This window comes from Arvicola amphibius, chromosome 18 (assembly GCF_903992535.2).
Source record: "Arvicola amphibius chromosome 18, mArvAmp1.2, whole genome shotgun sequence".
Classification (NCBI taxonomy): Eukaryota; Metazoa; Chordata; class Mammalia; order Rodentia; family Cricetidae; genus Arvicola; species Arvicola amphibius.
Genome location: NC_052064.1, coordinates 32,389,734 through 32,415,367, shown reverse-complemented (window position 1 = coordinate 32,415,367; position 25,634 = coordinate 32,389,734). Strand labels below are relative to the sequence as shown.

Below are 25,634 nucleotides of genomic sequence, written 5' to 3'. Positions count from 1 at the left end.
AGGAAGGAAGGAAGGAAGGAAGGAAGGAAGGAAGGAAGGGGAAGGAAGGACAAAAGAATGAGAGGAAGAAAGAGAAAGAAAAAAGTCCCTTGGCTTGAAAACAACTTGTTTGTTTGTGAATAAATGTTTCCTATTTTGTCCTAGGTTTTCCAAAATATCCTCCAGGTGGCCAAAATAAAGTTTAATATTAGTGATTAACTTATTTACAATGTCTTTGTGACTCGTGATACATTTTTATTTTCATCAGGAGACAGAGCTGGAGCAAGCCTAGCACTGATAAAAACCCCAGTGTAAAGTACTTTGATGTATATACAGCATGAATGAGCCTTGAAAGCGTACTGTGTGAAATAAGCCAGACCCAGAAAGCCTAACGCTGTCTGAGTCCAGTGGTATAAGGTGTGAGCTATTCCATAAATTCATAGAGACAGAAAGTAGACGAGAGATTCTCTGGGGCCGAGCTGGGCAGGCTAGACAGGGCTGTGCTTATGGCTGAAAAGCTTTTGCTTGGGATGATTCAAAAGTGCTGGAAGTGATCGCAGAGATGCTGGCCCCACAGCGCCACAGGGCTGACTGTAGTGAATGGTATAACATTTAATGGCTAAAACAGTAACATTTCCCATCTCGTTTTATTTTCTTTGTTCCATGGTGCTTATTGGGTGTTATGTGATTGTCTTAAAATTCCATTTATTTATTGCATGCATTGTGGTTGGCACACGTGTGGAAGTCAAAGGACAATTTGTGGGAGTTCTCTCTTCACGGTGTTGGGAGATGGAGCTACGGTTCTCAGGTTTGGCAACAATCGCCCTTACCCAGAGAATCATCCTATAGTCTGAGGTGATGAAGGCTGCACTGTGTGCTGTTAATATCAGAATACATTAATCTGTCTTCTCAAACAACGGTCATTTCTTTTCTTGCTGTTAGTCTGCATTGTTTTTTTCTTTTTTAAATATTTATTTGTTTATTATGTATACAATATTCTGTCTGCGTGTATGCCTGCAGGCCAGAAGAGGGCACCAGACCCCATTACAGATGGTTGTGAGCCACCATGTGGTTGCTGGGAACTGAACTCAGGACCTTTGAAAGAGCAGCCAATGCTCTTAACCACTCCAGCCCCTGCGTTGTTTTTTTCAAGATGGGGTTTCTCTGTGTAGGTCTGGCTATCATGAAACTCGCTCTGTACACCAGGTTGGTCCTGAACTCAGAGATTTTCTGGCCTTTGCCTCTCACGTGCTGGTATTAACGGTGTGCGCCACCCCTGCTTGGCTAACATTGGTCATTTCTTTGTGATAAAAAAAAGTTAATATCCTTTCTTGCCTTTAAAAAATATACAGAACTCTATGGTTACCTACAATCTATTAGGCAGATGATGGCCCAACTTAACGTATCAAATCTATTTGTAACTTGGTACACATTGACCAACCTGGCAAATTTTACGTATACTTTACCAAAATAGAAAAAAATCATAAAAAAGAGGGGATAAATAGGCAGTATGACTATATCACCAACTACAGAGCAAAGAAAAGCAAAGCAATCAGAGTGCAAATAGAGAAAATAATAAAGAAATAAATGGAAGCACACACATATGCACACATACATTCATACAATACACACGCATGCATACACATTCATACAGACATGCATGCATATATTTATACACACATGCACACACATTCATACAGACACGCGAGTACATGCACATACATACGCACATGCGCACACACATATGCACACACTATACACACCCATGCTCACACGCACATTCATACATGTGTGTGCACACACCACGGTCTTTAGCATCTCAGGCATCATGCTCTTGGGCATGAGCATGACAAATTCTATACTTCCCTTACCTAACATGGGAAGTGCGTTTTATGAGGTTCTAGGAAAATTCGGTGTCCTATCTCCTGTTGGTGAAGATTCAGTCCAAATCTGTGATAGAATTAAAGTGAAGGCTAGCAGAGCCGGGACAGCCAAGTGATACTGGCAGGAAATGCTGCTGAGAACTGAGAAAATACTACTAAAAACAGAAAGCAGGAGACCCAAATGTCTTCAGTGGAGCAGCTTATAGGTTGGTGTGAGACGGCAGGGAGTTCCCTCGGCAACCATCCTGAAGCGGTTCAGTTCTGTCGCAAACATCGTCTCTGCCTCCTTAAGTACAGCTCAGCGTCCCGAGCAGATGGATTCTTTCAATCGTCTCTAAGGCAAATCTGACTCCAAGTTTGTAATGGGGGTACTTCTTTTTTTTATTTTCTTATAAGGAATTTTTGTCTTACCTCCCAGATCTTCTCCAGCTGTTCCAGAATGTTGGAAACCCCAGGAAACAAAGGCTGACCCTGGAACATTTCAATAAAGATGCAGCCTGCGCCCCTAGCAAAGGAAGCGAGATATTTATAAGGAGCCTGCTCACATGAAACCTAACATCTACAACGTCTCCTTCTGAGAAATACTTGGGATACTCTTAAATAGGGGCCACGTGTTACTAAAAACCCAGAGCCAGGAGAGTTTCTAAATGAGGATAGTAAAAGCGGATATTCTGTTAAAGTGGAACAACGCTCAGGAGAAGGTTCCAGTTACAAACCTTAAGTCACCTAAGTTCACCGACTCCCCGTTCTGTGAGGTGGGAAAGCCCCGAATCCCCAATTTAAATCATTAAACCTAAGATGCTATCAGCATAAGATGCTAGTGTATGTACCATTAAGGGAGAAAAGCGTGTTGCTTCATAACTACATACAATTATTCTGTGTCAATTAAAACCTTAAGCATGTTTGAAGGGTGTACACCCATACTTCTAGTCATTGGGAGGCAGTATCAGGAGGAGAAAATATTGCAGCCCTTACTCTCTCTTACTCTTTCATACACACACACACACACACACTACACACACACACTACACACACATACACTATACGCACACACACACTACACACACACACTACACACACACACACACACACACACACACACGCTTTACAAATCCTATTATGATGTGGCCAAACTATATTTCCTCCTTACTGAAAGAGTACTTATAAATTTAATTAAGCATGGATTACTTTCTAATATATCCTGCTTGTACATGTGAAAATATGGAACAGTAAACAAAATCAATAGGTCTAGGCACTCCTAAATCTTCTACAGAGTCAGAATTTGACTCTGATTCTCTGACGAGCTAACCCATGGCTTCGTCCTCTATATTAAGAGGCTGATAATGCAGCAAGTCTTAAAATACACCATAAAGAAACCAGGAGTCGTCCGTGCTGGGCTCCTAAGTGGCTTGGCTTGCTTTTGACTCCTGCTGGAAGAATGTTGCTAAGCATGTCTGATTCACTCTCTCAACCATTTGGCTCCTAGGGGTTTAAAATGAAGCAGACCTTCCTCTTTGTAGGTTTCCTTCACTTGCTGACATTCATTCTGCAAGTTTTCATTTTTTAAAGATTTTTTTAAATATGTATGTGGGAGTACCTGCATGGATGTATGTCCACCAAGTGTGTGCCTGGTGCCCATGGAGGCAAGAAATCGCGCATCAGATCCCCTGGGATTGAAGTTATACATGGTTGTAAGTTGCCATGTTGGTCTGGGGATGGAACCCAAGTCCCCTGAAAGAGCGCTATGCACTTGAAACCTCTGAGCCATCTCTCCAGTTCCTCCCTTATTGATTCTGCCATTCTTGTGTGCCATAACAAGGAAGACTTTTTTTTTTAATTCTTTTATTATTTATTCATTTATTATGTATACAGTGTTCTGCCTGAACACCAGAAGAGGGCCCCAGATCTCATTACAGGTGGTTCTGCGCCACCATGTGGTTCCTGAACTCAGGACCTCTGGAAGAGCAGCCAGTGCTCTTAACATCTGAGCCATCTCTCCAGCCCAATAAGGGAGACACTTTAAGTAAAACATTTTACTATAAATGATCATAGTATTAAATATGGATTATAAGGTTCATTTGAGTTAGTCTTAAGTATTATCCATACACACGTTTTCATGTTTTCTGTAGACTCTAGACACAGTCTGTTTAATTTGCTTTTTAATGATATTTCTTGACAACTAAATTTAAAACTCATTCTTGTGTTGTGTTTTGTCTGAGGACAGGAGATGGTTAGGAGACAATGTAATGTAATGTGACTGTATCTGAGTTACATAGACTAAAGCTACTTTTATGGCTTGTTGCTTTGTTTGGGTTTAATTCACTGGATCATTCTTAGGATTTTGTGGGCTCCAGATATAGGTTATTTTATTCTGATTGAAAAAAAATCAGAATAAATTTTCTAAATCAGTTTTTGCTTATATGAAGAAATTTTAAATGGAATCAAACATTTTGATCAGACAAATGAAGGCTGTATGTCTGGTAAAGAACACCTTCGAGTGGGTTTTTAGAATTATTGTCATTTTAAAGTTTCTTATTAATTTATGTTTAAATATCCTTGTTCTTGCTGGGGGGGTCAGCACTAGGGATGCTGAGACTGGAGGATTACTGCAAGTTCAAGTCCAGCCACAGCTGTATAATACATTCCAGGCTAGCCTAGAGTACAGAGTAAGACCTTGTCTCAAATTTAAAAAAGGAAAGAAAGATTGATTTATATTCTTTTTGTTTCTTGTCTCCTGAGACAGCAGATGTAAAAGAACAGCACACAGAGGAGAACACACGTAACGGAAGCCTGTAGCTAACACCATTGTTAGCTGGTCCAGCAGGGGCTGAGGCAAGAGGAGCACAACTGGCTGACATCACCAAACAGCCTTCATGTGCCCGCTCTTAACAGGACACCAGTGTCCAACTCCCCCTCACCCTAAGACTCCAGGGACACGGAGGAGAAGGAGGCAGAAAGAAACTCAGAGCTGGAGGACAGGGAAGAGCATGGCGTGGTGCTGCTTCCTGGATGTGAAATTGCGGTTGCTCTCAGAGAGGATGAGAGGCTGGGAGGGACATGTTGGGGGCTTCTGGAGGAGTGAGAACTGAAAAAAACCACAAACACAAACAAACAAACAAACAAACAAAAACCACTCTCAACCCCTACCCCAAATCTACCACCACCATAACAAAATAACCCAATACGGTTATTTCTAGGTGTAAACCTGTATTCATCTTTTTTTTCCCCCCATCCTCCTAAGAAAACTTTCATTGCCTGAAACAAAATGTCTCTTTTCCATGGTGTCTAGGAGCCAAACCTGGTCTTCTCAAATGTTAAGTAAGCACTGGATCACTGAACCACACCCCCCTCATTACCTGTGCTGCTTTTCATACTTGTGACTGTGGGAAGCCAAGAAAGAAGTCTTTCTGTTAGACAGTTTCGTGGTATCCGTTATAATTTACATAGGGATGACATACAAAGTTATATAAAGTGCACTTTGGCACGACCTAGAACATGCGGGCCGCTATACAGGTACTGCAAAATAGCACAGGGTCTCAGTGTTAAGGAGATAAAATGCTGGCGTTTAATTAAAATTCTCCATTTGCAAGTTAAGGCAGCTTGAAACCTTTATCTAACAAATCTAGAATCTAAGGCTACTCATACACATACATAGTATATATACAGTTATATGCATAAGTATGCAATATGTATATACACATGTATGTTTTCATACATGCTTTACAAACGCAAGACAAACAAAATCCTGAGTCAATTATGTTTCGGCGCCAGATGATCCATTAAGTACCATCCATACTCGAATAAATATTTAATTATTTTATCTAATGCTTTCTTTAAAACAAAGAGGCTAACGTTTAAATACTTTTACGAGTATTGTACTTAGTGAGTTTGAGTTAAAAGTTTTAAAGATGAAAGGCTTTTCTGGGTATAATTGTTGTTCTGAAAACAACCCAGGCCATTGTCCTGTTATGCAATTTGATTTTCATAATCATGTTAGCTTTCATTTTTTTCTTAAGCTTAAGATCATGGGTCTTAAAAACCTGGCGGGGGTGACACATGCCATTTATCCCAGCACTTGGAAGGCAGAGTCAAGGCAGATCTCTGAGTTCAAGGCCAGCCTGGTCTACAGAGTGAGTTCCAGGACAGCTAAGTCTACGCAGAGAAACTCTTTCTCAAAAAGCCCAACAAAACAAACAAACAAAAACCAAAACAGAACGGGTCTTGAAACTATTAGCTATTTTGCCCACCCCAGATTTTCCCCACATCCAGGTCTGGCTAAGGAGCCAGTTCCTACTGCCTCTGATTCTTTGGTTTTGTTTTTGGTCATTATGTTTGTGACTCTCCTTACCCCCCCTTCTTATCTGGTGGTTTTCAGTCTATGGGGATTCTGGGGGCTGGAGTGGGGGGGTGGCAGCCCCTGTGGTGGAGGTGGCAGCCAGAAACCAAGAGCAGGTGACCTTAAACAGTGCATCCTCCTAGAAGGGCAAGTTGGCAGCTGTCAGGCTTGTGGCTGCGAATGTGGTTCTTTAGTCAAGCTAGAACAAACAGCTCCGATGTTTTCTGTATTTTCTGGCTATCTTCCGAATCTTTTTCTCTCTATTCTAAGAGTGAATGAATTCCTTCCAGAAGAGATTCCTCAGATTCCTTAGGCAGTCTCCTGGGGGAAGAAAACCATCTTCAGAGTATTTTTTTTTATAGCTTCCCAGAGATGCAAGGAGCATAGCATATAAAAATTCTGCTGGGAGAAATGAGTCCGTACTTCATCTTCTACTGTTGAAGTTAATTTGGAGCCACATCATGTGTGGCGGTCACGCGGAATTTCCAGTTACTTTCCCTGCGCTGCATCTTGTATTCGAAAGTCTGTGGCAAGGAACCTGACAGTGGGGAATGAGGGAGTGATGGCTTCCTGTAGTTGGAAAGCCAGCAGCCACCCGAAGTCTGCACCAAAGAGAGGCCCTTGTGGTTCGAAATCAAGCCGTCCTGAAAACTCCGTGTGCTAGGAGCCGTAGAGGTTTCTCAGTGGTTAGAGCCCTGGCCGCTCTCACAGAGGACCCAAGTTCTATTCCTAGAACCACACTGGGCAGCTCATCACCCCTAAGGACGCCAGCGCCAGGGGATCCAAGATCCTCTTCTGGTCTCCATGGATACGCACATACGTGCCACACACAAATAAAAGCAAATATTAACAAAACCCTCAGGGTAGCCGACTAGGATAAACCTTGAAAACATGATGCTAAATGAAAGAAGCCAGACGCGGAAGGGCAAGGATTGTGTGATCCCAGCGCCAGTTCTGTGAAGCACTCGGAAGAGTCCCAGGGGCTGATGGGAAAGTCGGTGGGCATTTACTGTGTCGTGAGTACAGTTTCAATATGGGGCTCGTGAGAGGGGTTCTAGAGATGGACAGAGATGGTGGCCACACAACGCAAATGTACTGGATGCTGTTGAATTGCTGTTTAAAATGGCTAAACACTGTTTTGTTTGTTTGTTGATTGTTGAGACAGGGTTTCTCCTTTGTAGCTCTGGAGCCTGTCCTGGAACTCGCTCTGTAGACCAGGCTGGCCTTGAACTCACAGAGATCCGCCTGCCTCTGCCTCCCAGAGTGCTGGGATTAAAGGCGTGCGCCACCACCGCCCGGCTTTCTCTTTTGCTTTCTAAAACCCTGATTTCAGAGCTGGGTACGGAATGCTGGTAGACTGCCTGCCTAGCACGTACAAGGCATGCGCAGGGTTCGAGTCCCAGCACCACCACAAGAAAAATAATCGAAACCAAGGAAGGACAAAACTAAACAATTCACCTTCACTTTTCCAAAGATTACAAGCCAGTTGCTTCAGTAGGCTGTTCCTTAAATTGGATTTAGCTGATACTTCCTCCTGGTTGGAGCTGGGTAGACTTTTCTCTTCCAGCAATACCGCGTAAGTGACATTGGGTTCTCAGTATATCTTAGTAGGAAGCACAAGTCAGTCTTCCCATTATTCATTAGAGTCCCTTTAATTGCTGCTGTTAATGTGTGGCCTGCCAGGTTTCTCTGCCTTATAAAGTTACTGCAAGCTCTTTATAGTTGGCGTGCAATCTGTAAAGCAGTGCTTTGTGGCGTGGAAATGTCTCTCTTCCTCAGCGAACATTTCTTTCCCTTTCAGGTAAACAGCAATGAACCTTGTTTCAACCGAGTGCTACTGTATTGGTTGGGAGATAGTGGTTTGCTAACTGTATTGGGGTTTTTGTTTGCTTGTTTCTTCCATCATTAGCTGGAATTCTGCTGTGGGGGTAGGATGGGATGGGGTGGGACTAACCAGCTGTCCTCAGTATAGACTCGTTACTCGCTAGGCTATAATTAATTTCCCTCGTAATTTACTTTGATGTTAAAAGTGTTCCGGGTTTGAGCAGAGGAAACATCGTCAGACTGCTCCTCTTTGGACGGGTCTCCATTTATTTTGTATCATTTTGTAAGAAAACATTTTGGTTCAAGTTCCCTTTTATCCTTCCCTGCTCCTACCTTAAAATCAGATCATTCCTCCAAGAGCCAAAGTTCTTTTTTAGTAGGGAGTGATATAAAGAACTTAAGATCTAGATGGTAGACCAACACTTAGGTAAGATATATTGATAAAATACACAAATAAATAAATAAACAGGATATTAAATTTTAAAAAATTTCTTTGGAGAGCTCTTGCAGAGGATTTAGGGGTGTTTCCCAGCACCCAGGAAGGCCTCAAACTCGCTGAGTTGCTGGAGCCGACCTTGAACTCCAGACCCTCCCCTGTTACTCGCTCCCTAGAGCTGGGCTTACAGGACTACCACCTGTGCTGGGGGTTGAAGGTTCTGTCCCTGCTAAGCCAGTTCTCTACCAGCTGAACTGCATTTCCCACCCTTAACAAACGCCTTAAAGGAAAACATTCCCAGGTTGTGCTCCAGAAGAATCCAGCGTGTGTGTGTGTGTGTGTGTGTGCGTGTGCGTGTGCGTGTGTGTGTGTTACTCCTTTGAGGTAGTGATTGTGAGAACTGGGCTTTCATTCAAATCCGTTGCCTATGGTGCAGTAGGAGTTAGACATGATGTCTCTGAATATATTTGTCTCTGTAGCCCACTTAGAAAAATGTGACTTAAAAAAGGTGTTTTGAACAGCTATGCAGTGATGGCGCACATCTTTTATATATATATATGTGTGTGTGTGTGTGTGTGCATGTGTGTGTGCGTGTGTGTGTGTGTGTGTGTTACTCCTTTGAGGTAGTGATTGTGAGAACTGGGCTTTCATTCAAATCCGTTGCCTATGGTGCAGTAGGAGTTAGACATGATGTCTCTGAATATATTTGTCTCTGTAGCCCACTTAGAAAAATGTGACTTAAAAAAGGTGTTTTGAACAGCTATGCAGTGATGGCGCATATCTTTTATATATGTGTGTGTGTGTGTGTACATACACACACATGTGGGTGTTTTGCCTACACGTATGTCAGTGTACCATATGTATGTCTATCCCTGCAGAGGCCAGAGAGGGGCTTCGGATCCCCTGGAACTGGAGTTACAGATGTCTGTGAGCCACCATGTGGTTGCTGGGAATTGAACTCTGGACCTCTGGAAGAACAGTCAGTGCTCTTAACCTCTGAGCCATCTCTCCAGCCTCTGGGGTTGGGGAGGGGGTTGTAACTTGAAACTTTTGCCATTTTCTTTGCTCAAAACGATATAAAATCATGAAATCATAATGTTGTCTGATGTATAAACTGTATTGCTACAATTTTAATTAAAAAACATATGTGTGTGTGTGTGTGTGTGTTTCTAGCATTTTTTTTTTTTTTTTTTTTGGTTTTTCGAGACAGGGTTTCCCTGTAGTTTCTAGGGCCTGTCCTGGAACTAGCTCTTGTAGACCAGGCTGGTCTCGAACTCACAGAGATCCGCCTGCCTCTGCCTCCCGAGTGCTGGAATTAAAGGCGTGCGCCACCACCGCCCGGCTACCATTAGGGATTTTTATGAAACTAAAAACACTGACTCTAAAATTATACCAAAAAAAATCAGAAAAGGACAGGTATGTGTGGTGTTTGTGTACATGTGTGAGGAGTGTGTGTTGCCAGGGGGTGGTGGATGCCAGGAGGAGGGGAAGGGGGATGCATAGAGCCCAGAAGTCAGTATCTAGCATCTTCCTTAATTGCTTAACTAATTTATTTTTTTTTTTAAGACAGGGCCTCACAGAACCTGAAGCCCTCTGAATTCAGCTAGCAAGTCACAGGATCCCCCCCCACCGCCCCGTCTCAGCCTCCACAGCTCTGAGATTACAGACACATGCTCTCACGCCTGGATTTTCGTTTTGCTTTGTTTGACTTGTGTTCTGGGGATCTAGACTCACATTCTCATGCTCATGTAGCAAGCACTGTGCCCACTAAGCCTTCTCCCTGGCCCCTTCAGAGACTCTCGAGGGTTGAACTATGAATTCTTGTTATAAAGCTATGGAGATTAATACCCTGATCTGAGGATGGATAAATCTGACCTCAGTGCGACAGAGTAGAGAACTTAGAAACAGACCGGGCGTTTATGGAAACTTGATACAGATTTGACAGGTCCAGGACTTGTATGAGGTTAAGCCAGTGAGGGAGAGGGTAGGGCTCGTGAGCCTCCAACCCCAGATGAGGATCTAGTGCCAGTTTATGGATGCTGGGGAAAGAAAAGCCAGTCTTCTTTAAGGGTGTGGCCCTAGAGTTGACCTAGTCCAGGGGACAGAACCACACCCACGTACATAGGCAGCGTGAACTAGGCGTGGTGAGCTATTGAAAGAGTAAAGGGGATGAGGAGGGAAGTTGGGGAAGTGGGTCTGAGTAGTGGTTAGGGAGAGCTGGGGGTGTGAACATGATTAAAACATACTGTGTGCACACGTGACATTCTCAAGTAATTAATAAAATATCATATTGTTAAAACAAAAAGAAATTTGGCACGACAGCACAAGAAACTGAATTAGACAGGTGGTTAACATGGATTAAAGTCAGTGTCGGAAGTTGAGCCCAGGCGTGGTGGCTGACACCTATAATGTCAGAAATCAGGCTGCTAAAGCGAGAGACTGATCAAGACCGCATAGCAAGGCCCTGCCAAAAACATCAATCAAATCAATCGATTAATTAATCAAATCTGGAAGGGATCCTGGGGAGATGGCTCGGTAGGTAAGAGAGCACACGTCTCTTGCAGAGAAACAGAGGTCTGTTCTCTGCACCTGTGTTGAGCTCAGCTCACAGTTGCCTTTAGCGCCCCCTACAGGGGATCAAGCGCCCTCTTCTGGCCTCCTCAGGTACCTTGGTTCCTGTGCGCATACACACAGACACACAGTTAAAATACAATAGCTCCCCAAAACTTGAAAAGAAAAAAAAAAAATCTTTTAAAGGATTTACTAGATCGTATCAATCTTATGCTGGGGAAAGACTTTTTAAAGCAAGAAATAAAAGGGGGAGGCATAAGGGAAGATATTAATAAGATATCACCAGCGCTAAAATTAAGAACTCTGCTCAAGGGCTGGCAAGATGACTCAGTGAGTAAAGGCTGCCAAACCTACCAGCCTGACTTCGGTCCCCGGAACCCACACAGCGGAAGGGGAAAACCAACTCCTGCAAGCTGTATTCTGAGAACACCCGCTCGCCGCTGTACCCGAAGAATCTTCAAGCCTCCAGTTCTCAGGCTCAAATTATGGTCGCGTTCAGCCCGTGATGGGGATTATTTTTTTTTAAATTTATTTATTTATTCTGTATACAATATTCTGTCTGTGTGTATGCCTGCAGGCGAGAAGAGGGCACCAGACCCCATTAGAGATGGTTGTGAGCCACCATGTGGTTGCTGGGAATTGAACTCAGGACCTTTGGAAGAGCAGGCAAGGCTCTTAACCTCTGAGCCATCTCTCCAGCCCCCTAGGGGATTATTTTAATAATAGTTTTTATCATGTGTGTGCCTGAGTCTGTCTGTCTGAATACTTGTCTGCTTGCTTACCTGTCTGCCTATCTATAGCTTGAAGATGTCTGTCTGTTTCTCTGATGACAGGTGGCTAAAGGAGAGGAAAAGGCAAAGAAATTGGGGGGAAGCTAAGGGGAGGGGTGTGATGAACAGAGACCTGAGGACAGAAGATGCCTTGGGCAAGTCTTTCTTTTTTAACCATAAAATCCATAGAATGCAAAAATCAGGTGAGACATGCATTACAAAGCACCTCATGTTTCAAAATGAACCACAGATGGTAAGGTGATCATCACGGGTATCTTCTTCTTCTTCTTCTTCCTTTTTTTTTTTTTTTTGGCAGTAGCTCTTACCATATGTCCAGCTCCGAGGAGTACTCGGTGGCTCCCAGCAGGGCATCAGGTGGCCGGTACCAGAGTGTCACCACTTCCGAAGAGTACGTCTGGCTAGGAATGGACTTGGCTCGAGCAAGACCTGTCCAAAGAGGATAGAGATAGCACTCATCATCCTGGTCTTTTTGGGAGGCACGGTGGCACGCTGCACGGGGAGAACACACGGCAGAGTAGACAACACGAGAGATAACGTGTCAGTGGTGGGTGCTCTCACCAGAAGCTTCCAACCGTCCTGAGGTTTGCGTGTACGGCAGCAAGAGGCGTTCTTAATTTTGACCTTTGGTGTAGCTAGGTGAGGCAGCCAAGTGTGGTCAGGTGACTAAGTTCTTGCTTACTTGGTATGGACAGAGGTGATGTTGAACTTCCAGGTCAAGCCCTTAGTGGATGGGTTGTAGATTCAGATTCCCTCGGAGCTGTGTTGAGCTGGAGGTGATAACTACACTGAAGTAGGCACTTGGGCTATATCCGAAGGACCGTGAGCCACATGCCAAGTGAAGATTGGGGAAAGACACTCTGGGGTTACCACGACAGCTCTGACTGCCGTGTTGAGGGATGGTTGTCTCTAGAACACTCTTCCATTGTACTGTGGGTCTCTACAGTAGCAGCGAAATAACTTGGCTGATGTTAACTTGAAATTCCTATACTTGGGAGACAGACCAGGAGGATGGCTGCCAGTTCAAGGCCAGCCTGGTCTACACAGTGGGTTCTAGGTCAACCAGAGCTACATGGAGAGACCCTGTCTCAAAAAACTTTTACTGAACAGTTAGTACCATACTAGGAATATAACAATAAGCAAAAACAGACTCTTAACTACTTTCTTGTAAAGGAGAATAAAATCTAAAATCACACACACACACATGTATGTATGTGTTTATGCATTCTATATTGCATATCTGTGAATAAAAGGAAAGACACTGTTATAGAGGAAGTCTGTATCCTTTGCTAGGAATATTGTCAAGGTGTTGTTGACATTTAAGAAGGGTGAAGAACCAAGTATCATTTCTATTTATGCAGGAGTCCATGCTACATTCTAGGATCAACTTCTCTATTCTGCCATCCTGGGATAGCCGTGACCTATTCTGATACAGTTGTCATTAAGCACTTAGATATGGGAATATCTCCTAAGTACAGTCTCTTCTACGGATGTCACCACCTCAAAAGTGATGGTGGGATAATATTTGAGGTATCTGGCTAGATGTCTTGATGGAATTCTAGAAACCTTCCACACTCTCCCTCCCTCTTGCCTCACGTTTCCTGGATGTCAGTCTGACATCCAACACAGCATCGCGTTCTTGGGCTCTAGTATTTAAAGGCCAAGCCTACCCAACGCTTCAAGTAAATACAGACAAAAGACTCATTGCTCATAGATCAGAAGGAGACCTGAGGGCGACTCACCAAAATCAGCCAATTTGAGCTCTCCCAGGTGACTGATGAGCAGGTTCTGAGGTTTCAGGTCTCTGTGAAGAACGTGCTGGTGGTGGATGTACGCCAGGCCCCGCAGAAGCTGGAACATGAAAAGCTGTAAGAGATGAACACCATCCCTCAGGACACGGGACCGGCAGTGTGCTGATTTCGTCTCTAAGTCAAAAATGGCCCTCTAAAAGAATATAGTGAACGTGTCTCTTCAGAGGTGAGAGAGAGAGAGAGAGAGAGAGAGAGAGAGAGAGAGAGAGAGAGAGAGAGAGAGAGAGAGAGAGAGAGAGAGAGAGCCATTCAGAAAGAGGAGGAAGGTCAAGGGATCCAAGTAGACTACATCCCAAACAAAGAGATTCTGGCATTTCCCAAAATCTTGTTCCTTTGATACTGAAAGATTTGTCCTTCCTTAAAATCTAAAGTGAAACCCCGAGGTCTCCTTAGAATCATTTGCAGCTGGTTTAGCTGTGAAAGATATCATTTTTTACCTACAGATGACTTCGTATGTCAGGTTAAAGTTGACTTGGAAATGATAGTTTAGAGTTTATTATAATTGTGCTTTTCCAGGCTCCAATATGAACTCTTTTAAATCTATGATACCAAAAGATGGCATTAAGAAATAAAGGGGTGGGGGTAAGATGGATCAGTAGGTAAAATACTTTCTGTGTAAGCCTGGAATCCTATGTTCAATACCCAGAACCCACATAAAGGTGGGAGGAAAGAATCGACTGCACAAAGCTGCCCCCCCCTCTCTCTCTCCACACACACACACACACACGATGCTTATTTGTTTACTTTTTAAGTTTGAGAAAAAGAAATAAAGGAACCATTGTATTCATAAATTATCTTAAAGCCTTAAATTCAAAGTTGAAAACAAAATATAATAGAAATAATTGCACAAGCAAGAAAACACTTACTTTTTTGCATAGCTACAGGACAGGACTTTTTACTAGAAATTTAAAGCATTTTATTTTATGTATATGAACGTTTTACCTCTATGTACGTGTGTCCCAGTTGCATGCAGTACCCACAGAGACCAGAAGAGGGTGGTAGACCCTGTGGAACTGGAGCTACAGACCTCTGCTATGTGGGCGCTAAGGAACCAAACCAGGTCTTCTGCAAGAGCTGTAAGTGCTTTTTGTTTTTGTTTTTTTTTTTTTTTTTTTTTTGACTGAGTCGCGTCTCCAGCTCTCCAGCTCCTTACTGAGCTCTTGTTTGTTTGTTTGTTTGTTTGTTTTCATCCTTCTCAGCCCTTCAGTGTCTGGTACGTGTGATCCTCCTGCCTCAAAGTCGGTCTTCCTCCGAGCGTTCTATTTAGCAGCCGGCACGCCCCTTGGCACCCGGCTCACCGTCACCCAGCAACCTGAGGCTAGACCCAGTCTAGACGCCAGTGCCATCTCGCTAATGCCTCTTCTTGGTTTCCTCCACGTGTCTGACAGAACTCCACCTCTGAATCGCTCAGAACGCCTGCTTTCTCTCCTCCTCTGTTAGAACTGTTGAACGCTACCACGTTTAAGAAGGAAAGGTGGTGTTGCTCAAAGGCGGCTCACTGGCTATGAGCCCCGGCTGCTCTTGTAGAGGACGAGAGCTGGGTGCCCAGCGCCCACACAGTAGCACACAACCATTGTAATTCCGACACGAGGGGATCAAATTCCCTTTTTTGGTTTCTACTCATGTACGCACAGACATACAATTTAAAAAAATAAATCTTTTAAAACAATAATAATAAACCTATAAATAAAACAATAATAAATAATAATTGCTGACAATTTAGTAATTGTTTTGTTATAGTGTTATATTTAATAGTAATTGTTTTGTACCCATGAGGGTTCTTGCCACTACTGCACGTCCTTTTTTTTTCCCCTTGTTTCCCTGCCTACTTCTCTTTCTTGCTCCCTCCTTTCTGAATCCCCCTTCCTCTTTTGGGGGTGTGTATGTAGCCTAGGTCTCTGGGTCTTGGTATGTAGCCTAGGCTGACCTTGAACTCAAGACCCTCCAGCTTCCACTTCCTGGATGCTGTAGGCGTTCACTGCCGCGCGGTTCATCTTTGTCTAGCTTTCCAGCCTGTCTCCACACCACTATTTAATTTTTATTACTTTTCACCATTCTTTGTCCTCAAACCTTCTTTTTAAAAAAATATTTATTTATTATGTATATAATATTCTGTCTGTGTATATGCCTGCAGGCCAGAAGAGGGCACCAGACCTCATTACAGATGGTTGTGAGCCACCATGGGGTTGCTGGAAATTGAACTCAGGACCTTTGGAAGAGCAGGCAATGCTCTTAACCTCTGAGCCATCTCTCCAGCCCTCCTCAAACCTTCTTAAAGATTTGCTTCTAGGATCAGGCTACCTTCGCTTGCTAAGTATTCTCCCAGAATTCCTGTCCACACAGCCAGGCACTGAACACTGTGCTCCTAACTTCCTTGTAAAGTCTGTACTGCACTTTTAACTCACTGAAATTAAGTTAAACACGATCTCCTCATGATCAGATCACCAGAACTCAATGCAGCTCTAAGTACTGTTTATGTATTTCTTTAATAGACAAACACAAAGATAAATATTACTTATAAAAATTACTGTTATCAAATGCAACTCTGTCATAGAGTTACTTTTAAGAGTGGATCATTTTGTTGCTGCCAACAAAACCCTGTGGAATGAGAAGTTTGAAACACAGATGGTTTTTTTTAAAAAATATATCACAGATAGGATTGTGGCTAGCTAATGAGTTATGATTTCTACTCTGATATACAAGAAAATGGCATTTAGTGTCATGTGTGTCCTAGGACCTGCTAGGACATGCGTCAACCTCATCGTGGGCCACATCAGCGTGCCATGGAAAAGGTCTATTTTATGCTGGCTTCGCCTCTCTCACCCTTCAATATACTTATATTTAATTGGTTGATACTTATATTTAATGTAATGACACACTGTTGGGTTAGGATGCCCAGGTCCACATCTTTGCATCTTGAAGAACAACTACTTTTTCTAGAGTATTCATAATGTTTATCTGCTTTTCGTTTACTTAGCTGTTGTTGGGAGACAGGGTCTCACACTGTAGCCTAGGCAACCTAGAGCTCACTAAGTAGACCAGGCTGGCCTTGAACTCACAATAATCCTTTCACCTCAGTCTCCAGGGCATTGGGATTAAAAGCGTAAACCACTACGTCCAGTCCAGCGTCTTTTATTGTAACGCGGACTTCCCTCTGTGACGGTTGTCTGTTTACAGATGCTTCTACTGTGCACAGGCCAGAGGGGAGCCTGGCTCTTAAAGTACTCACCCTGACGTTGTGAGGATGAAGGCCTCCAGGATGCTGAGACATGTACTGAGCCAGGTCTGTGTGCTAAACAGAACGGCAGAGAAAGAGGACAGAGGTCAGCGGCGCTTGGACAGTATCCTGCATCACACCGTGTACCCGAGGGGGCACAACAAAATCGCGGATGTTTAGAGTAAAGTATAAAAGGAGTATAGCCAGATTTCTGTGAGGCAGACAGAGCATGTCTTTCTAGCTGGCTGCCGGCACATCGGAGTCCTTTTCTTGGCATTTGAGTGACTGGTTCTGAACACACGCAAAGGGAACTTTCACTTTTCAAATGTCCTTGAAGGCAGGTCAAGCACACTTCTCTCAGGATTTCTTTCTGTTCATTTGAATTTTTTTCCCCCTTTCAAAAGTACAAATTGAGGCTTTCATTAGTAGGCTTATATATGGCCTTTAAATATCTTTCTGTTTTGCCAAAGAAACAAACCAGGTTCTATAAGTAATTAAAACAGCCTTTAAAAAAAAAAGATTTATTTATTTATTATGTGCATAGTGTTCTGCCTGCATGCATGTCTGCAGGCCAGAAAAGGGCACCAGATCTTATTATAGATGGCTGTGAGCCACCATGTAGTTGCTGGGAATTGAACTCAGGAAGAGCAGGCAATGCTCTTAACCTCTGAGCCATCTCTCCAGCCCAAAACAGCCTTTTAAAAGCACAGACTTTTATGAGAAAGCAAATGCAGAATCCTAGTCTATTCCTGGTGGCAAGGGGGGACGGGACAGACAAAATCCAGGTAAAGAGGTATGACTAATTGCTGGCCAGAGCAGCAAGGCCCTGCCTAGCCCAACAATCCATCCTACCTTCCACATCATAATGAAAGTTTTATCATGCCATAAAATATTAACAGGTTCATTATACAAGCACCAGGCTTTTTCCCCTCTGTGCTGGAAAAGTCTAGAGAACTCACCAAGTATTCAAACACGAATGTCAGAGTCTCCTTGGTATGAACAATGTCGTGCAGGAGGACAATGTTGGCGTGCTTCAGTCCCTTCAGGAGAGAGGCTAGGAAGATTTAAACAAGAGGGTACCGCCATCACTGATAAGAAAGTGTTCCTTTAAACCTAGTAGACAATCTTTATTTTTTATAAGCATTTCAAATCAAGCAGTCTTGGGTTTTTATGGCTGGAAATGAATCTCTTCTGTAAGAATGTTTTAGGTGACAAAGGACTTTTGCTGTTTTGAAAACGGCGGGCCTTCACATTTCCGCAGCTGCCTTCTCTGACAGGTCCAACGGCTGCACACAGGGCTTCCATCCATCTAATCAGCTTCCTCTGAGCACTTTGTGAGGCTCCCCTCTGGGACTCTCACCATCCCAGATGCAGAGCCTGGGCTCAGAGACACACAGGTCTGTCATTGGAGAAGCAGGAAATTGGCTGTCCCGCCTCTTTGGGCAGGAGTTTGCAGTGAGTGGTCAGGCTCTAAAAGACAAAGTCCAAGGAGCAGGCAACAAGGCTGATAAATGTGGCTGGTGTGTGGGGGTAAAGAATAGTGGCTCCTTCCTCCCTCCCTTTCTTTCTTTATCTCCTTCCTTCCTTCCTTCCTTCCTTTCTTCCTTCATTTCTTCCTTCCTTTCTTCCTTCCTTTCTTTCTTTTCTATTTCCTTCTTTCTATCTATCCTTTGTGTCTTCCACATCATGCATCTTGATCCCACTCATTTCCCATCCCTTCGTATCTGCCCTCTGCCTTTGCAACCCCCACAGAATAATAAAATAAAATCCAAGAGAAAAAAAAGAGAGGAAAAAAAGGAAAAAAATCAATCTCATGGAAACTGTGTGTGACACGGTGAGTCACGCAGTAAACTGTTTTATCCATATCTCTTTAGTTGCAAAGAGTCATTGGTCTGGTTCGAGGGCTTCTTGAGGGAATGTTATGAGGCCCTCTGAAAATGAAGCTCTTAAAAGAGAACAGTGAGCTTGAGAAGCCTCAGAGAACAGGATGCTGACAGCTACCTCATGCCTGTTCAGTCACAAGCCCTTGTTAGGTTTCTAAAAGCAGCCATTTATTTACTTATAGTATGATTAATTAATTAATTAACTAACTAACTAATTAATGCTGGAGATTAAGCCCAGGGTCTTGCTTCAGACATTTTACCGGTGACCTGCCCTCACTGTTACCCCATAAAGGCACCCAAATAAAGAGGAGAGATTGCCACAAAAGACCAGGAAAGGCTATCTTTGGGCGTTCCAGAGAGATGGAAGACCCACGACTTCAGAAGGACAAAAACAAAGTAGGCATAAAGAGACGGTAAATCCGATCATGAAGAAAACCGGGTCTTTAAGACTAAAAATGAGGCCTGGTATGATGGATTATCACTGTAATGTCAGCATTCCGGCAACTGAGGCTGGAGGATTTCTGCAAATTCAAAGGCAGCCTGGACTACAGAGTGAGACCCTGTCTCAAAAGCAAACAAGCAAACAACAACAACAAAATAAACAAAAGACTTAAAAGAATGGAACAATATAAAACTTAAATCATAAATATTAAAGCATATACATATATTCTTTTTTTTTTTTTTTTTTTTTGGTTTTTTGAGACAGGGTTTCTCTGCAGCTTTAGAGCCTGTCCTGGAGCTAGCTCTTGTAGACCAGGCTGGTCTTGAACTCACAGAGATCCTGAGTGCTGGGATTAAAGGCATGCGCCACCACCGCCCAGCTACATATATTCTTAATACATAGAAGTAGAGTCAGGAATAGAGAGGGGGAAGAAATATTCTAGAGGGAGAGAAAAGAACACAAAAGGGCAGAGAAGCAGAGATACAAAAAAAAAAAATCCATATTTTCTCTCACATGCAGAGTCGAGATTTAAAGCCTTAGAGAGCTGGGGAGATGGCCCAGTAGGTGAAGTTTCTGCCTTTATGTATGTCTGAGGACTGAAACTCAGGTGCCTAGCATTCACACGAAAGCCAGGAGGTGGGCATAGCGGATCTCTGGGGCAAACTGCCTACACAGACTAGCTGAACCAGTAACAGCCGTGTCAGTGAGAGGACCCTGCCTCCCTCCAAACGCAGACATATGTGTATATATGCAGAACGGGGACTATTACGTGGGAGGAAAGAGATTGGTGTTGCAGAGGGAGGGCTGGGAAAGAGCGGTGCTGAGGGAAGGTTTACAGCTAGGAACTACCGCCTACTGGGGCGTGGCCTCATAGACTATTTACCGGGATGCGGAGGTGCGTCCTCTCGACCCCCTGGTTCCCGCTTGGCTAGTTCGGATTGTTTTAGATCTCATCTCCATCCGCCCAGAGAATCCTGGTTTGTAAGTTTTCCCCCTCAATAAATAACTGTCTATCTCTCAGTTCTGAGCCAGTGCGATATTTCTTTTAAGCGCCCGGTATCTCTACCATCAGAGGGGTGGAAGGAGGAAAATTCTAGTGGGGTACAAAGTTATATGGGTGTGAGAAGGTCACAGTGAGATTCATTATTTTGTCCCTCTAACTGAAAACATTAACTAACAAAGGGAAATGCTAGGGCTGGAGAGATGGCTCAGCGGTTAAGAGCACCAGCTGCTCTGCTCTTCCGGGGGTTCCCGAGTTTAGTTCTCAGCAACCATAAGGTGGCTCACAACCGTCTATAGTGGGATCCAATGTCTTCTTCTGGTGTGCAGGCATACGTGCAGACAAAGCACTCATACATAAAATATACAAACAAGTCAACCTTTGAAGAAAGAAAAATGGTATAATTGGGGGGGGGACCCTCAAGATCAGGGTTCTGTTTTGTGCTTACGTCTCTAATTGATGAGCCCCCTGCACCAGCTCTTTCCTACTGTGGAGATCTGAGGATTAAGAGCAAACTCAGAGCCATGGACGTGGCTCAGTGGGTGAGCCCTTGCTGCAGGCACCCGAGCACCTGAATTTGGATCCCCGGAACCCAAGGCAAAGGTAATAGTCACAGGCAGAAGAAGTCTGTCCCCGAGTCCTAGAGTGTGTCTGTATATGCTGGGTCTCTCGAGCCCGCGCCTATAGGTTACCGGAGGACACAGCCTGACCCCACCCTTGACTTTGCATTTGCAGCACTAACACAAGCCTGGCATGCGGCACTCAATAAACGTTTGAGAATCAATATAGACGAGCTCACTTCTAATGAGTCTACGTAGCAGTCAATAAGATGGAGCCCGCCCCCCCAGCCCCGCCACCACCCAGCACCGTTAGACACGGAACGATAAAGGATTTGCAGTCTGTAGCGTTACATTTTCCTCTGGCGTGAGAGCCACAAGTCAAGATAAGGAGTCAAGATACGCATCCCAAGAAACAGTATAATGTAGGGAAATGTCTGGTAAGTACCAAGGACTGTCAGACAAGTAGTTCTGATTTCTTTGATAGTTAACCCCCATAGCATTGGGCCCTCTGGTGCAAGAGTGGCATATATTTTGGGGGTGGGGGTAACCAATCACTTCAGGCTTGAATTTGAGTCCTGCTCCACAGAATTCACATCCGGTACTACAAACCCCGTCAGGAGTCTGGAGCTCAGGCTCCTCATTAGAAAGGCCCTCATTGGGAAAGTACTGCTGTTTTGCTGAGTGAACAGGACGTCCCTGCTAAATGGCCTTTGGCTATTTCTGTTTATACCCATGGATTAATGATGCTGTCGACTTCGAGCAGAGAAGCTTCTTTCTGCGTGTGTCGCGGGCAGCAGTTACTGAAGAGACTCCTAATTGGCCAAAGGACTAAGAATGAACGCCCATGGGATGCTCATCCCTAAACAAGACGCCTGTGTGACCCCTCCAAGGCTCAGAGAGCGCGAAAGAGCAAGAGCGTGGAGATAATGGAAAAGCTGGAAGGAGGAGCAGCGCGCTGTGGAATACGGTCCCAAGGCGTGACGTGCCGTTGCCTCTGAACACTCAGCTCTGTGATAGCCTGCAAGAGACTGGGTCTCTCCACATTCCGTTATGGGTGAGAGGCGCTCACAAGCCTCCCTACCTTCCTGAGGTCGCGAAGAGTTGCTAAGGGACAAAGGTATCTCTTCCCAGGTAATTGGCTCATATTTCTGTGTATAACCCTAATTGAGCGCATAAGTTCATCCCACACAAAATAACATGAAAGTAGAAGATGGGGGCCGGGGGAGCAGCCTCAGCAGCACGGCGGGCCGCAGTGACAGCAGTGGCCTCCAGAAATGATCTGACCACTGGAGATTCAGTCTCAGCCCTGCCTGAACCTGGAGGAGGGACCATCTGAGCCTTGGGCCCATAGGCAACTGGAGGAATGATCACCGAGGTCTCTGCCCTGCTTACATGTGAAGGATATTTAATGGAGCCACAGCCCCTAGCTATGCTAATTGGAGGAAAAGGGACCCCCCTGAAATACAGGCTCCCCCTGTTCTGATTGGAGAAAGAGATGGGTAGGTAACCGGGCAATACAGCACCAAAGAAACTAGAGGTTCTACAACAGCAAGACATGAACATCCCAACGCAGATGAAGCAGAACAAAACAACCTTAAGAATAACTTTATGAAAGAGGAAATGAAAAATTCCAGGAAATGAAAAATTCCCTTAAAGAAGTGGAGGGAAAGGTGAACAAAAAAAGAAAAAGGAAGAAATCAACAAATCTTTTAAAGAAAACCAAGAAAAGGCAAACAAACAGGTGAAAGAAACAGTCCAAGACTTGAAAACTGAAATGGAGGCAATAAAGAAAGCACAAACCCAGGGAATTCTGGAAATGAAAAGTCTGAGTAAACAATCAGGAACTACAGAAGCAAGAATAAAAAATAGATTGCAAGAGATGGAAGAGGCTCCAGGCAGCGACCTCCACAGGAGCAGGTACAAGGGAGCAACCACTGAGGGACTAGGCCCAAGTCAGAGACCTCTGGACCTCTGTGGGAGCAGGTCCAAACCAAGGGGAACAAGGGAGTCACTGCAGGGGAAGCAGAGACCTCTGCGGGTTGGGCACAAATCAGCAACCTACGAGCAGGCCCAAGGCAGTGACCTCCACAGGAGCAGCCCTAAGCAAGCAACCTCCATGGGAGCAGGGCCAAATGACTTCCTGGATTGCAGAGTGATTCCCAGGAGCACTGAGTGACTTCTGGGGACACCAAATGGCCTCCAAGGTGACTGGAACCGTGGCCCTGACTGCACCATGAGGAGCAACCATCTGAGCCTTGGATCCACTGGCACCTGGAAGATTGATCCCCAGAGACACAGCCCCAGCTACATCAACCAGAAGAAAAGATGGGTAGACAAGGTAAGAACACACTCAACACCACAAAGAGCAACATGACACCAGCAAAAACTAGTGGCCCTACAACAGCAAGACTTGAACACCCAAATATAGATGAAGCAGAAGAAAATGACCTAAAAAATAACTTTAAGAGAACATTTGAGGCCCTTAAAGAGGAAATGAAAAATCCCCTCAGAGAAATGGAGGAAAAGAGAAACAAAAATATTGGAAGAAATCAACAAATCCCTCAAAGAAAACGAAGAAAAAGCAATCAAAAAGATGAAAGAAATGATTCAAGATTTGAAAACTGAAATAGAGACAATGAAGAAAACACAAACCAGGGAAATTATAGAAACAGAAATTGTGAGAAAATGATCAGGAACCACAAACACAAGCATGAACAGCAGAGTACAAGAGATGGAAGAGAGAATCTCAAGCACTGAAGATACAATAGAGGAAACAGACTCATCAGTTAAGAAAACATTAAATCTAACAAAAGCTTAACCCAAAATATCCAGGAAATATGGGACACCATGAAAAGACCAAACCTAAGAATAATAGGGACAGAAGAACTTAAAAGCACAGAAAATATATTCAACCAAATCATAGGAAAAAAAAAAACCTTTCCCAACCTAAAGAAAATTATGCATATGAAGATACAAGAAGCTTACAGAATACCAAATAGACTAGATTAAAAAAGTTTCCTCACCGTATAATAATCAAAACACTAAACATACAGAATAAAGAAAAAATATTAAGAAATGCAAAGGAAAAAGGCCAAGTAACATATAAAGGCAAACCTGTCAGAATCACACCTGACTTCTCAATGGAAACAACGAAAGCGCTTGCCATATAAGTCTGGCAATCTTGAGTTCAGTCCTGGAACCCATGCAAATAGGTAGAAGACAAAAAAATATGACTTCACGAAGTTGCCTTCTGATTTCCACATAGGCATCATGGCACGGCTTTGAGCGTGCATGCATGGGCATGTGTGTGAACACAGATGCACGCTAATAACAATAATTTTAAACTTTTAAAAATATCCCTCTCCTATGCCATTACCCTGGGACTACTTCTCATAAGGCCGTAACTATGCAAAGAATATGTTATGTCCTTGATCAGGTCGGACTCAGCAGAATTCCTGTCAGCCAGGCATGCCCTCCTCTATCTGTGGAAACAGCTGACGTGAGATTTTAATCAGACCCTTCGTTGATCTTATTGGATGACCCCCAGCAAGGTTCCTGAACCTCTTTTTTTTTTTTGGTGAGTTTTCTCACAAATAGATTAGAAGTAAGTACAATGATCCAAAGGGTTTTCAGCCACAACTGTTTCTAGTTTAAATGCTGCCGTTGCCGGGTTCTGTGGGAGAAACTGGAGAGCCACTGATCACACACGATCGGGGCCGTTTTCTGGAGTCTTACTTCCCAGTCTGCCTTAATTTTTACACAGACAGCATCAGAGAGCAGAGTTTCTGTTTTCCGCTTTTACTCTTGCTGAAGGAGAGTCAATCGAGCAAGCCTTTGCAGTTTTATGTAGTAGAGAGAATTTAAATATAACTGACATGAGTTCTAATATATAAATCTAAATATAAATGGCATCAGTTCTAATGGAATGCTGTGACTCCAGACAAATTTCCCAGCTTCTCTGAGGTTCAGACTCCTTCATTTCTATAACAACAACAAATACCATAATATTGTACTTCTGCTGTTAGTGTAAGAGGTTGATAAGGACTATGGCGAAGAAAGGCGTGTCACATTTCTGGATCTCAGGAAAGAGTATATGTATGACGGTTATGAATTGTTTGGTTTGACCATATGATATAATGTCTCTAAAGGTGTTAAGGGTGCATGCAAGCTTATTAATATTTTCCCTTAGCGCTGTTCAGACTTCTGTTCATTTCATGTTACATATGAAGATTCCCACGAGCATAAACATGCATTCTACCTACTGAGAGACTGTCCATGTGGCAAAATTCTACTCAATAAATCCCAGGCTGCCACACCCTCAGAGCAAGCAGACTTCTCGGGCAAAGAATTCTTGCATCAAGGGTTTGGAAAGAAGGCTGCCTTACTCTGAGTTTTTCCCGCACACGGCATCTTGTTACCTTTCTAGCCAGTGACCCTGGATTTTAACTAATGAACGCCAGCTGTTCTTATCTTGCTTTCCATCCCTTCCCATTTAATCTGGGTCTCTCTGGCCTCACACCATCGAGATCTTAACCAGGGAAAATTGAAGCAGTGTCAAAGTTCTTTAAGTGGGGCCTCACTTTCAAGGCTGCAAGCTTTCACGCTGAAGGAAAAAGAAGCGGCCATTGTTGGAAGCTGGAAGTCAAACCACCTCCGATGTGTCAAAATCCTTTTGTGGTTTTTCATATCATAGAGCAAAGCTTTGCAGTAAGGGGCAGTCTATAAAACAAACCGAGGAGTCCGCAGCTGAGCCCTAACTGTAATTGTGAACACCTGTGTGGCGGGCGGCACCGGGCAAACGATCGATTCAGAAATGATTGCGATCGATTCAGAAATGATTGCGCAGAGAGAACGATCCATGGCAGGGGGTGGGGGGGGGGCAGGGTGGGCTTTGAGCCAGGCCG

At 43.9% G+C, this 25,634-nt stretch overlaps 1 protein-coding gene across 2 annotated transcripts in view; it reads right to left on the bottom strand.

The window, feature by feature from the left end:
- Positions 1 to 25,634, bottom strand: part of Cdk15 (cyclin dependent kinase 15) — a 79,336-nt gene that overhangs the window by 46,263 nt on the left and 7,439 nt on the right. For both annotated transcript variants that reach the window (XM_038315526.1, XM_038315527.1), the window contains exons 5-9: positions 17,805 to 17,899; positions 16,858 to 16,920; positions 13,560 to 13,683; positions 12,126 to 12,246; positions 2,274 to 2,367 (exon numbers count right to left, since the gene is read on the bottom strand). In XM_038315526.1, coding sequence (XP_038171454.1) covers positions 2,274 to 2,367; positions 12,126 to 12,246; positions 13,560 to 13,683; positions 16,858 to 16,920; positions 17,805 to 17,899 — 497 coding nt within the window. The remainder of the gene's footprint in view (positions 1 to 2,273; positions 2,368 to 12,125; positions 12,247 to 13,559; positions 13,684 to 16,857; positions 16,921 to 17,804; positions 17,900 to 25,634) is intronic.